The 14,526-nt window shown below is 34.3% G+C and overlaps 1 protein-coding gene across 6 annotated transcripts in view; it reads left to right on the plus strand.

Annotated features, from left to right (window-relative positions):
* The window catches only part of Rgk3 (Rad, Gem/Kir family member 3), a 121,794-nt gene that overhangs the window by 61,578 nt on the left and 45,690 nt on the right, over nt 1-14,526 (plus strand). For all 6 annotated transcript variants that reach the window (XR_011395838.1, XM_070107700.1, XM_070107701.1 and 3 more), the window contains one exon: nt 2,490-2,646. Coding sequence is in view for 5 of the 6 variants with exons in the window: in XM_070107700.1 (XP_069963801.1) it covers nt 2,490-2,646 (157 nt within the window). In the remaining variant the exon portion in view is untranslated. The remainder of the gene's footprint in view (nt 1-2,489; nt 2,647-14,526) is intronic.

Raw genomic sequence — 14,526 nt, forward strand, 5'->3', positions numbered from 1 at the left:
GGAGTATAAAACATAAGTATAAAAATTTAATAAAAATATATTTTTCGAATATATTTTTTTTCATTATTTTTTTTTAACTGAACATAGTAAACTACTTGATTCATTTACTTTAACAATAAGTCCACTCAGTATTTTTTGACTTTAGCTGCTCTTATGATATGTCATTTCACATAAAGGTGTGTGTCTACGCTAAACTTTAAGTTTAACGTTTGTTTCGATAATTTTGCCTACAAATAGGCGCATAATTAATATTTTAGCATAGGAGCACACTTATTTCTAAGTCATAGTCAATATTGATCTTAATATATGGTAGTAGTATAAATAATGGTCTAGAAAATAAAGTAATTTTTTTCGTTAAATTAAATGTTTTGTTTAGGACAGTTAGAATCATTTCGTTTAGTCAAATATGCACAGCGTTATTTGTTAATGTGCCTTTTTGTAGCTTATTTCATAATGGCACGATACACAATCACTTGGTGCCGGTCCGGATTAGTCACTATAGATGTGTGTAGCCTGACGCTGTCCTGAGGAAACACAATTCCCCTCCTATTGACCAAAGCTGACTGCTTCAGTGCAATTGCTTCTTTCAGGCGGTCCAATTGTTGACAGTACACCTCCCAATTAAGAGTTTGACCGTCAGCGAGCAGCTCATAGTAAATACGTCCCTACCAATCCCTTTAAACATACAACAGACCTTCCTAAACGTCAATCCCGCCGGCTCATCGCGACTACGATCCTTTTCATTTGACATTGTCATAAGTGACCCACTTTGCAGCACCAGTAGTCAATCTGCTTCGGAAATCGATCGGTTTTGTTGCGATTCACTAACGACTCATAGTTGAAAATTGGGGTTTGGGATATTCGTTTTTGCCGTTGATTTGGCAGGTATCGTACTCGTATATGTATTTTTTTTGGCGATAAGAGCTGTCGTAATGGATTCATTCTTCATCTGCAATCACAAGCCGATGCAAAATCGTCTCTCAATGTCTCTTGATTTCAATTCATATAACACACGAATAATTTTAAACGCTTTGAGACGATGACTTTCGGCTTAGCTTTTCTTCATATTAATCTAATAAACAAGAACTCCCCGCAAAAACACTTTCCATGCACAAAGTTTGACATATTTGCGTGAAAATAAGTATTGTTGTTTACGATTCGATGAAGGGAGTTCCTGATTATTCCATTTATATGAAGAAAAGCTAAGCCGAAAGTCATCGTTTCAAAGCGTCTAATAGCATAGACTGAAAAAAACGCACAAGGAAAGTAACTTTCCAAAGCATATTCGGAATATTGGTACAATGGAATCATAATCTCTTGGAAAACCATACGAACATATTTATAGACTCAATAGTACTCCTGATATGTGACAAATGCAGGCAGAAAATAATGTACATATCGATTATGATACAACAATGTGCAACTACTTTAAATATTGAGTCACTAATAACATTTTGTACAATGAAAATTATTTAAAAACATTTAAATTTCGAGATCAAGAATATAATTATATTACACATTGTATCCAGGCCATTTTGTATAAAACTGCGATATTCTTTGATTATTTAATCAATTTTAAAATAATTTCATTTAAATAGCAGCCGACCCCATATGATTCAATTCAATTGCCGGCTATTACGTTTATTAGATAAAATTCAGAATATGCACAAAGTGATAAACACATAAGCATATACATATATATGCCAATATATATAACATATATAAGATTTACACTCAATTGTTAAGCCGACCATTGAAGCGAAAAAACGTTTTGTGGTAAAACTAATTTAATTTGATTTCATGTTGCGTATACGCCATGGACTACTGAAACACTGGCTATATACAAGAGTGCAAAAAAACCATAACAAACAAAACGCAACAACAAATATAAAGTCTAGCATACTAACAAAAATAAAACGTGTACAAAAACAAAAATAAAACCTGACACCACACCAACAACTAAACTTTGCAAAACAGCAAAAACAATACCTGACACAAAAACAAAACCACTGCTAAAACTACTGCAAGCACAAACACTTGAAAATATTGTTTGCCACACAGTTCATGCAACAAGTGTTGCGCAAGAGCATATACACTCACTTAACACAGCGCGAGGCAAGCATTGCATTGCGCACAACAACAAACAAACAACAAAATGGCAACGAAATAACTTTCAAAGAGCGCTAGAAAAACTTTGCGCCTCGGCTAAAAGTTTTAGCTTACAACGACAACACTTTACAACAACAAAATAATCCAACAAACTATAGATATTTGCGTGTTTATACGCATAACGGTAGTTATTGGCGGAGTCTACTAAATAGATGTAGCACTTTAAGCAATAAGGAAATCAACTTGCGAGTTTTCCCCTGAACTTATATATAACTTATATAACCTTGTTTAAGATTTTTCTCATAAATTTCTCTACTTAGTTTGCAGCTTTCCACAAATCATATTTAACACATATTCACATCTGTTCTTCCCTCCTGCAGGTACGACGACGCGCGCAAGCACAGGCACAACAGCAGCAACAACAGCAGTATAATCTGGAAAATGCACGCTCTTACTGCACGAGCGAACCGCGTCTCAGCGAAACGGAAACGCCGCCGCAAAGACGCAAATTATCGCAACGAAGACCACAACAGCATGGTAAGTGCGCGCCATAACGCTACTTTTCGAACAGGTGTATAACATATGTCAATGCGTGTGTGTATGTGTATGTGAATTTATGTGTATCTATTTGTTTGCGTGTGTCTGTGTGCGCAGGTGTAGCTATGCCGCTCGCATGCCGACGGCTGGAATTTGTATTAGCTGGCATTAACGCTAGGTAAATGCCACAAAATGTTTTATTAAACAAATAGAAATGCCAGATTTTTCCTTTGCCGTATGTGCAAACATCCGACAAACTATTTTCCATAGCTACTAAACCGCGAAAATTACTTTTAGTCAGTGAGGTTATTAGCAAGCTAATGCAAGGCAACTGAAATGTTTAGTGAGGCAGGCAACCAAAAGCGAAAAATTGCAGTGGTATTTCTGTAAAACTCTGGATTGAGAAATTTTAAAGTGAAAGTTGTGATTAACTTGTCTTTTTTATTACTAACACCCCTACTCTGTGCACCTGACAAATTCAACATCTTGCCAATTTGTCAAAATTGACAATTTATCAAGATTTTTGAATTGTGTGTCGTAACTAAAAAGCTCTTGTCTTGAACAATTTTCACTATGCCACATATCATGACTGGTGTTTTACAAATAAAACATCTGCGCACAGTCAAATTATCAAAATCAATTTACTACAATGGAAATGATTTTACTTACTAAGAATGGCATCCGAGAGGTGTTATATAAATTTTTCACGAAGAAATATTTAAATGCCCCTCATAACTTGGTGCTGAATCATCCGAAATCAAAAAAGCAATGTTCATTCGTGAGAATAAAAATTTACTACAGATAACGCCGAGAAACTTTGAAGGAAAAAACCGACCGACTTTTGCGAAATAATTGGCGAATTAATTATTGTAAAATAAAAATTATAAACAACACTCAAGCATTAATTTTAAATTATGTACAAAGAAGAATTAAAAATTAATATCTGAAAAATTGGTCGAAAATAGTTGAAAACGTTAATGAAGTCTGAACTTGTTAAATGATCTGTCGATTTCAGATATTTCTGAAACAGAAGTGCACTTGGTGATTATTAATATTTAAGATTACATTAGTCCGCCGTTTCTCTCTCTCTCTGGTTCTTTGGCTTTTCTTCAGCTATCAAATGATTTTCTGGGTATAGCGAAAAAGTATTCATACCACAGCCACTTCATTATCATATACTAATATCTAGCATATTTAACTGTACAACACTCAACGTCACTCTTAAACCTAAAGGGCTCACAAATCTACTAACAGCCGAAACCTCAACAAACAACAACTAAGACTAAGCAGCAGTACAACTTACTTTTGTAGTTGACACAAATACTCAGAAAGTGAATATTTGCACCAATTTATTCATCGCCTCTTATACACATTTGCGAATAGGCTTCAAAACCCGCTGCTATTTAGCAAGTAGCTAACCTCAGTTCAACTAAGCGCTAAAGCCGATCATTTTCAACTTTTACTTTACTTTCATTTTCTTTGCACTTTCTTTTGAAGTTAATTACAAAACTTTCTGTCCTTAATTAACTGCAACATTTTACTTACATACAAGTATTAATGGCTGAGTTTTGAGCACAGCAGCGCGCAGTGTGTTTAAGGTTTGTATGTTTGTAAGGCAGCCGTTACTTTCTCACGGTAATACCGAACTTTTAGAAAAGGCTGCTGGGTTAAAACAGCATCGCTTTCTACATCATTAGTTAAATTATATGAAAAAAAAAACCGAAAACAAGTTGTTACAACAATTCGCGTTCATTTCCAAAAGCAAAAATTTTAATTTAACAGGTTGAAGCAAGCCTTGAAAAAGAGCGCCTTTCAAGTCTAGCGCTCTCGTCTGCGTCTACGCTTTTGTTTGCTGATTAGCAAGCTGTTTAACAAAGTATCGATTATACATAAATTGTAAGCACTTTAATTCCAACAGACTTAAGTAAATTCCGCTAACTGCAACAAACAGTGAATGTTGCCTCTCAGCAGAAAGTTACGTATACGCCGTAGAGCTCTACAAGTGCATGAGAAACGTGCACAAATTGAGTATGTGTTCTGCTGTAAATTGTTAGTTGCAATTTCTTTTATAAAAGACTGCAACAAAAATGCTCTTAAAAAGCAAATAACTGCGCTTTTACTATCGCTTTTAAAGTTTATCGCTCACAAGTCATTGGCGTCAAGTCACAACGCGCTACTTTATCGTCTCATTTCACAGCGCGTTTAGTAAAATTTTAATTTGCCAACGCAGCATTAAATTTTCCAGCAACAGTTTCAGCTTAGTCACTTCTGCTACACCTACACGCTACTCAGCGTATTCTCTTGCTTATAATTTGCTGTTAAATTATGCGCTTTTAAACAGTGTCGTATCAACAAGTCACTCGAGATTATGACATACGCTGTCGATGTGCCAAAACAACTTAACCATTTGCCGTAAACATGCAGGGGAAGTGTAACGTCTGGCGCCAAGATACAATTTATGTTAAACGCAGCATGTGCTTGCTCGCAACAATCTTCATTAGTTGTTTTTATATTAAAAGCAAATGGTGCACAGTGGGATCAATGAAAGCAGTATTTTAATTTTTAGGAGAATATAATTTTTTTGTGTTTGGTGGCTACAAGTAGGCGTGAAAAAGTTGCTCTCTGAGTTTCATTAGGTTACCTCACATATCATCACCAATATCTAGGGAGTAAAGTCAACTGGATGTTTGAAATTCCCGATATTAGTTATATGGGCGCTAGGGCAAGTTTTCACGCGAGCTTATCCCACTCCAGCTCACTCAATTTTGTTAAGATAAGTTACATATTGACCGATATATGCGGTATAATGTCAGCCGGAAGCTCGAAAATATTTCTATTAGGTACATGGGGGCTAAAAGAAGTATTGATCCGATTTCACCTAATTTCTACATACAGACATATCGCTATCAGATAAGGATTCTCTCCGAATTTCATTTCAGACATTGACCGATATTTTCGGTAAAAAGTCAGCCATAGGCACTGCGGTTCACATTTTCGGTATGTGCGTGGCTTGAACAGTTATGGCCCAATTTTGACAATTTTTAGACCTGAAATAAGAGCTGTATTCCTTAGTACTTGATTTATATACTAATCACACTTTTGTAAAAGCTATTAAAAGCACTTCCTGTTCAAATTTTGGTAATATAGCCTGAATAAATATAAGAAGAAGATATACAAATTAAACCTATTAGAGTGCAATGCCACGCCCACATTTTCAATATTTTCAAACCACAGATGGCTCTCCTTAATGATTTGCGGCATACTTATAGCATTTTATAGGTTTTCGATTAATGTATTGTAGTTGATTGGTGATGATTTTTGAAATTCGCTTGTAGATATAACCCCACAAACTAATGTCTGATCTTTATACTTGTATAAGGAATAATTGCATCCAAACTATGCAATTATAAATTTCTATATAAAATATTTGAATAGTAAATGTATATATACCTTCATAATTAGTAAGAAAAAAGTATTTTAATTCAAGGCTATATTTCTGAAACCTAAAAGCCAATTTATATTTTTACCGTCGCATGGGTCAACTCAACCCACTATGTCAGCACAGCAATTAAACGGATGCTTGTTAAACCTAACTAACTGAGAAGATTAAAAACTTAAGCGGCAGCACGAGGTCACTTGTATAAATTACTAACTAACTTGCCATTTCACAACGGGCCGACCTTTGGGAAAAAAACTACGTAAAATTAAATTTCACAGGTCCTTAACCGGAGTAAAAATTGTTAGGTTTCAAGGGCCAAAAAAATTGTTTGGAAAGTTAAAAAAAATTGACATAAAATTTTTATAATATTTCTAAATAAATATAAATATTTTTTTCTTTCTTTCTTGTACTAATTCACAACAACAATACTATATATTGAACACCTAAATGAATCACTAATTTAAGTTTCTTTAAACGCAAACAATTTAAAGCATTGGAAAAACGGAAAACCTCAGCTTAATCGGTTTACCACTAGCTGAGTCAATATAGCAAAGGAATTGCCAACAAATAAGTGTGTGCCAAGCATTTTATTACAACTATAACGGCGAATTTGCGAAATAAAAATATGACAAATGAAGGAAAAAGAAAAACAAACAAAAAAAAAAATCATGTAACACAGTAGGAGCATAAAAATTGTTGATTTGCGGGGTATATCAAGTGGACTAAATGGTGCGTAAACAGTAAACGAGCAGTGAAACTAAATCGACGGGAGGTTATGACCGAGTCAACAGCGGGCCAGTGTCATGCTGATATAAAATGTCACATTTATTGACCTAATTATTGAGGCAGGCCATTGAACTTGGCTATTGAAATACGCAAGTAGCACACAAGCGATTATAATTGGCGATTTATATAGAAATGTGAGTGTATTAGTTATTAATGAATATTTGACATGTAACAAAGCGGTTGATGCTACGAATTTACATATGGCGAAATTTTTATCACTCTTGCTTGTGACTGACTTGAAATAGCGACTGTCAGCTTATTCTCATAAAGAAACAGCAGCAGAGCAGTAACAAAAATATACTTAATATTGCCGCCTACTGTCGGTATTTATATATTTTAAATTATTTAGAAGTAAAACTATTCATATTTCTTGCAGTAAATAGCTGTTATTCTGAAGTACCTGCAACTATTTTTTTTTCATTTTTATAGATATAATATTAAACTAGACTGAGGTATTTATTTAGCCTGAACTTAAAGTTTGATCATAAAAACACAAAAGACTTTTTTTGAAAAACGTCTTCGAAGTTAGATATATAATATATAATTTACTGGAAAGATAGCTGACAAACCAACTGTTAAAGAAAGCATATGTTTGCCTTGTTCAATATGCTTGAAGAAATGTTCACATATTTTTTTTTTAATTATTTAGAAGTAAAACTAGATTTACGAATTACTCACCTAGGTCATGTGATTTGAAGAAGTGAATTTTTCGAAAATTTCCGCCGTACTATTGGGTCATGCAAATGGTTCCTTATGGCCAATCAGATATTCTTAACAATAATTTGAACACAACAAGAACAAGTCATAATTCAGAGGGAGAAACACAAAAGTCAAAATTTGTTGTGATAATAAGGTGTCAATTAATATCATGAAATTGTTGATTTATCTACGATTTTTCAGGCACAAAGTGCGACTATTTGCGTGAAAAAACTTACTGTTGTTTATGCTTGAAATGACTCGCATATACTGAAATCTGGATCCGCCACTGGATGAGAATATAATATAATGAACCAACGCTGGAGGTTTTCTCAACGAAAATGATAAGGAATGTTGGGAAAGGCTTCTAATTTGTTTAGAAAATGTTTAAGTGCAATATCTAGAAGCTTTTGGCTCAGTTTTTCTAACCTAAACTGCTCTCATTAATATATTGGGTCGTTCACTAAGTAACTTCGTTTGATGACAACAGCTGATCTTACTGAATTTTTGCAGCCAACTTCACACTTAACCGCTTTACCGTTATATATTTGAAAGTTTCATAAATTTTTTTGAATAGTTTTTGTTTGGTGCCCTATCGAAGATGTATGAGCGAAAACAGCATTTTCGACATATTTTACTGTTTTACAATCAAAAGTGTTAAGCTGCAATTCAAGCGAGGCGAAAATTCTGTGATGTGTATGGAGAAGATGCCCGAACATCAACGCCAAAATTTATGCGAAATTTCGGCAATTTCGATTTTGATGGATGCAAATCGTCGAATAACAACTCGTGAGATCGCTGAGAGATTAAATTTGTCTAACTAGGCCTTTCACAAGCACTTGAAACGTTTTATGGGTTCCTCATGTTTTTACACAATAAAATTTGCTTCGTCGCATTAACAAATGTGATTTTCTTATCAAACGTCAAAGTAGTGAAATATTTTTAAAGCGAATTGTTACTATCGAGGAAAATTGGGTTATTTACAAGAATGTATATCGCAAGGGATCATGATCTAAAAAGGATGAACCAGCTCAAACCACTTCGAAGGCCGATAAACATTAAAAAAAATGTTATGTTGTCTGTTTGGTGGGATTTCAAAGGTATCGTTTATATTGAACTTTTGTCCGTCAATACTACGATTAATTCTGAAGTGTATTGTGATCAGCTGGACCAATGGAATTATGCACACAAAGAGAAAATTAAGTGTTCCATCAGGATAATGCGAGACCTAATACAAGTTTGATGACTCGAAAAAAGCTTTTGCAGCTTGAATGGGATGTGCTACCACACCCACCATATTCTCCAAATTTGGCACCTTCGGATTATTACTTGTTCTGGTCTCTGCAAAATTTTTAGGATAAGAGCACTCTCACCTCGAGTCATGACGTCAAAAGCCACTTGGACGGGTTTTTTGCATGCAAGGATCAAAAATTTTATGAGCGTGGAATCAATTTCTTGCTCGAAAATAAAGATATTTTGTTGATTTTCAGAAACGAATGGTACGGTTTTTTTTGTTGTTGTAAAGTTAGAAATAAAGTGTAGCTAAAGAAATGAGCAATGGTTTAAACTTATAGACAGCAAATTAGAAAAGTTACAACGCGCCTTTGCTTTTTGTTAATCAGTGCTTCAGCGTAGCATACTTACAGCTTTAAAACCTAATTACAAAACTTTCCACTTTCACTTTCACTAGCAACAAAATCAAATGCAAGTAGTCGTTATATACATACATATGTGTGTATGAATGTGTATGTGTAACATATGCTTCTCTACGAACATATGTAACGCTTTGCAGTTGGTGTTCGAAAGCTTTGACGCAACACGGAGCATACAGTGGGTGGCGATGATCAAACCAAATACTAATTTAAATCATAGGAAAAACCAGCACACATACTAGGGTGCAAAAAAAACCAGATCTTTGAAAAAGTGATATTCGCAAAAAAATGTTGCGTCTTACGAAAAAGATTTCAATCATTTTTTTTTTCTTTTTTTTTTTCTAAAAAAAAATTATTTTAAAAGTAATACGTAAAGTAATTAAGTAAAGTTAAGCATTGAATGTATTAAATTCTTATAGAACACCATGTCGTATGCGCAACACAGAATGTATGAATCACTTGTATGAGTGCCCAGGTCATTTGATGTATAATTTTAACCGCGTATAACTTTGAAAGGCATGTTTTTATGAAAAAAATCATTAAGGCATTTTTTATAGGGCGGAAAATTTTGTATTAAAATATCACTTTTTCAAAGTTTTAGATTTACTTCCTTAATGCAAAATATCTAAAACTCAGATATTATATACAAGTACATACATGGGAAAAAGATATGATTTAGGCATGGTTTAAAATGAAAATAAAGCGCTTGTTTATGTTATACTCTTGTTTTTAGAGTAACAACTGAAACTTTGGAGAGCGTTTGCAAAAAAAAAAAATTTAATTTGTGAAATATAACTCACCCTAATACAGACATACATACATGTTCACTTTACACTCATTAAAACTTCGCGCACAGCTCCACTTTTACTTTTTACCCCCAAAACAGCTGGGCGTAACTGAATTTCATTAAAATGGGCGGCTAATGAGCTGTTCAAGCGGAACGAGCACATATATATGTATGTATATGTATGAATTCATACAAAATTTTATGTGTGAGTGTGTGCTCATATATGCTTGTATATGTGAATTAGTAGAACTGGATTGTCGAGGTTTTGCGCGCTTTTGATGTCAATATTGATTGGATTTTCTTTAGCTGACAACAACGGAAATTAAAACTGTAATTCCCCAGAATGTGCTTGATGTTACAAATGCGTAGATGTAAGTATGTTATGAGTATTATTAAACATTTGTTCGTTGGTGTTTACAGGAAAGTTTCAATTTTCTTTCATTCCTTTTTCTTCAGTTTCAGCAATTTCTTTATATAAACTACAAAAGTTGCTAGCGTTAACCGATTCCCGAACTCAAGATGCTTGCGCCAAATTAATTGCATTTTATGGCCGCTAATTTGTAAATGTCTCACTGTGAAGCGAGTAAAATGAGGCAATGCATTTATTTCCCACTTAGAATCGAGCTTTTGTTTGTGTAAACTAATTTGAACCAGTTTGCTTGAACCCTCTTCAAGTGATTACAACCGAAAATATGTCGAAAGCTTTGCTGCCTCTGAGCCAACGTCACAAGGGTCAGCGTTATACATTTCAACCATTATCACTCACTCACTCATTAAACTGTGAACTTGCTGGGCATTTAATTTAAACTTAGTTTCTACAAATTAATTTGCTTTTTAAATTGTGGAAATTTTCAGAATGGCTTTCCATGCAATTTATGGTATTTGAGGCAAATATTTTGCTGTGCAACCTCTTCAGAAACCTAATATCAAGAAGAGAGCTTGTTTATACAAGTATTCATATCTTGTGGTATCACTCACCAAAAGTTGTTCTCTGACTATATGAAAACCGGGTTTTTATAGTGCAGGGCAGGTAAGAGTTCACTAAGCGGCACTCATCAGCATATATTCAGCGAACCATACCAACTACAGTACTATATATTATATATAGCATATATGTGCATATAGCATTGCTTAACATAACCGGTAAGTACAAGGTAGGTAGGTGATGGTCAATCGAAACTACGTTTCGGTTCGTATCCAAGTGGTATTTCTCTGCGACCATGCTGGTATGAGATGCGTTTTTGGTAAGGGTCTCGCACAGAAGAGGGGCAACTATCTTTTTTACGGATTGATCATGGATTCTATTGTCGAAAACAATCAATTAATTATAGTTTCAGACTTTCTAATAATTTCAGCGTTTTTTAGGCAGAGATAGCTGCCATTAAGGTGCAGTATATTAACTGCTTCGATATTATTTACTTCTTGATAAGACAAGTATGGCTAGTTCAAAAGCTTTGGCCTCTTACCTTCAGCTATTCAAGTGAACAAGCTGGTACAAAAAAATGTAAGCAAAATTGTGATAGATCTAAGCGCTTTATCAACACATGAGATTGAAGTACATGAGTTTTCTGGCTTCACATAGGAAAGTTTTACATATTAAAGTCCTATATATGAATTGAATTAAAGGCATGAAGTGATATAAAAAAATACAACTATAGCTTACTAATCTTCTATTAAAAGTTCACAGAATATTTTGCTTTATTGTGGGTGGCTGCTCTACTAAAATTCCATAAAATTTTCAAATTTATTCCACTTGTATTGCCATTCCAGAGCATGGTAAGCAAAAGTAAAATCCATCAATATATCAACAGCGAATATAAATGCCAAACACACACATACATAGAAAATAAAATAATGCAAGCCGTGAATAATTCAATTATATGTATGGCTCATTCGCAGAAGGAAGTATTTTTATACCGTTATTATACTATTTACACAGTATTTTCCGGCATTTTTGTTATTATTTACCAAGCACAATGTTATTGTTGGCATTTTCATTGGCTTTGCAGCCATTGATTGTGCAATTAAGTAATCTTTTACCGCTGTGCACCGTTATATTAAGCACACATATATATATATATATCTCACACCGCACTCGATTGCAAACTATGGTTGTTAGGTGCTTCATTTTACTTTTTACTTTCCGTGTGGACACACACACATATGTATGCATGTAAAAAAAAAAAAAAACATTCCCACATGTATATATTAATGTATGCGTGTGTTGTTGTTGCAGCACATAAGCTTTCGTTTCAGAAGAAATGTTATATTATATTCTCTCTACAATTCAATATACCACATAAACATTGATATGAGATACTAAAAGAAAAAGCATAAATAAACAAATGGAATAAAAATAGAAACAAAAGGTGACACTCAAAGCGCCCGGTGGGCTGACAATACCATATGCCATATTTGAGGTTAAATGCTTGTGCCGTTAAGTGCCAACTAACACACTATCATTATGCCAACCGGCGGTGAAATGGGAGCCTGCAAGCGCCAGCAGCATAAATGAATAAATACAAATACATGTGAGTGTGAGTGGTATATGTGTGGCTGCGCCGATGTATGTCAGTCATAAAAATGGGTCAGGCATGTTTTTATTAATAATTTTTCAATATGTCGCCTGCACTTCATTCAATTAACTTGGACACTGGCACTCTGTTTTTCAAGCGGCTCACTAGAAACAACCGAGTGTGTGTCTCTATTTACCTAGCGCTACTCTGCTGTATGTAGTATTGATGTGTGTGTGTATGTGTTTCCATTACTTCCGTGTGATGAACTGCCGATGGTTTGAGTAGTTCTTTCAATGTTGAATCATCGCTTGAACAAATAAACTCTAGTGGACAAAACAAAACGAATGGTTTCATATATATGGATGTGTATGCGGATTGATGCAGTAAATGTGTATGTGATATCTAGGCGTAAAAGCACCTATCACCCATAAATATCAATATTGCACTATTTATTTTCATATTAACAGCACACTCATGCATAAGTCATATTTTAATGCTGTTGTTGTGTTGTCAAAACTGCAGTCCCTGGATTATGAGTTCATTCGGGGACTGAAAATGTATTGCCAAATTTGGTTCAATTATTGTTAAATTATTGCTGAGGAAATAACTTTGTTTACTATTTATCGTTTTTAGTTATTGGAACTCCCATAATTTTTATTTTTATAATTTATTTTTTTATAAAGTCAACTTTAAATGTTCATATGACTGCTAAGAGAACTACAAGTATTGAACTTATTTTCTTCATTTACTACAATATCATATTCTCTGAAAACGGTGCTCAATGAATTTCATCTAGATAATCTTACATATTAATCAATATATACGTTAGAAAGTCAACCTAAAGTTCGAAAATATTTACATTGGGCATATGGGTTAGGCGAAGTATTGACCCACTCATTTTGGCACAAATCTTTAAATTACAATAATACGTTACATACATCTCACAGATTAACCAATAATTTCAGTATAAACTTAGCCATAGATACTGAGCTCCACATATTAGCTATCTTGGGGCTTTGAAAAGTTATTATCTGATTTCAACTATACTTAGCAGAGAGATGCCAGACCATGAAGATACTATTTGTGAAAAGTTTATTCCGATAAATTTCTTGATGGAAGATGAATGGAACAACGAGTTTGCTTGAAATTTTATGTTGCCAATGGAATCACGTTTACGAAAACGTTGAAAATGTTGCAAAAGTGTTCCTACTTACTTTGTCACAAATATAATACAAGTATTTAAGTCGCACAAGCCATCGGAAACTTGCTTCGTCCATACACCTCTATTAAGGACGCAATATCGAAAAAGTAAAAGTAACAGTGCTTCAAAATCGTCGTGTTGGCATCAGAGAGATAGCAAAGGATCTTAATATCTCTTATACATTTCGGTTAAAGTTTTGGTTATGAAGCGTGTCACTCGTACCGAAAGACCTGAATCTTTTGCAAAGGCAAAGTCGAGTAGAGGTCACACAAGAGATGCTTGACAACGTAGCTGAGGACCCTACATTCGTTAAGAGCATCATTACTGGTGACAAAGCATGGGTTTACGAATAAGAAGTCGAGACTGTCCAACAATGTAGCCGAAAATGTGCCGAAACCAAAAAAATCACTTCAAACTCGGTCGTTTTCTTTGATAACCGTAATGTCATACACATAAACTCGTTCCACAGGGTCAAACAGTCATCAAGTAATACTATTTAAAGCAATTCTTCGTAAACTACAAACTAAAAATTCATGAATTTTTCACCACGATAATGACCGTCACATTCTAGCATGATTGTGACTGGCTTTTTGGTCAAACACGAAACGAGAGTCAACACTCAGCTCCCATATTCGCCAGATTTGGCTCCCTGTGATTTTTTCTGTTTTCGAAACTGAAAAATCTGCTTCAGAACGCGCCATGAGTTTAATGAATGCACTGAATGCTATATAAATCTTATAAACAAATAATACAAGTGTTATGATTTTGGAACGAAAATAGAATACCAACGACCATAAAGCTCA

Source organism: Bactrocera oleae, chromosome 4 (genome assembly GCF_042242935.1).
Source record: "Bactrocera oleae isolate idBacOlea1 chromosome 4, idBacOlea1, whole genome shotgun sequence".
NCBI lineage: Eukaryota > Metazoa > Arthropoda > Insecta > Diptera > Tephritidae > Bactrocera > Bactrocera oleae.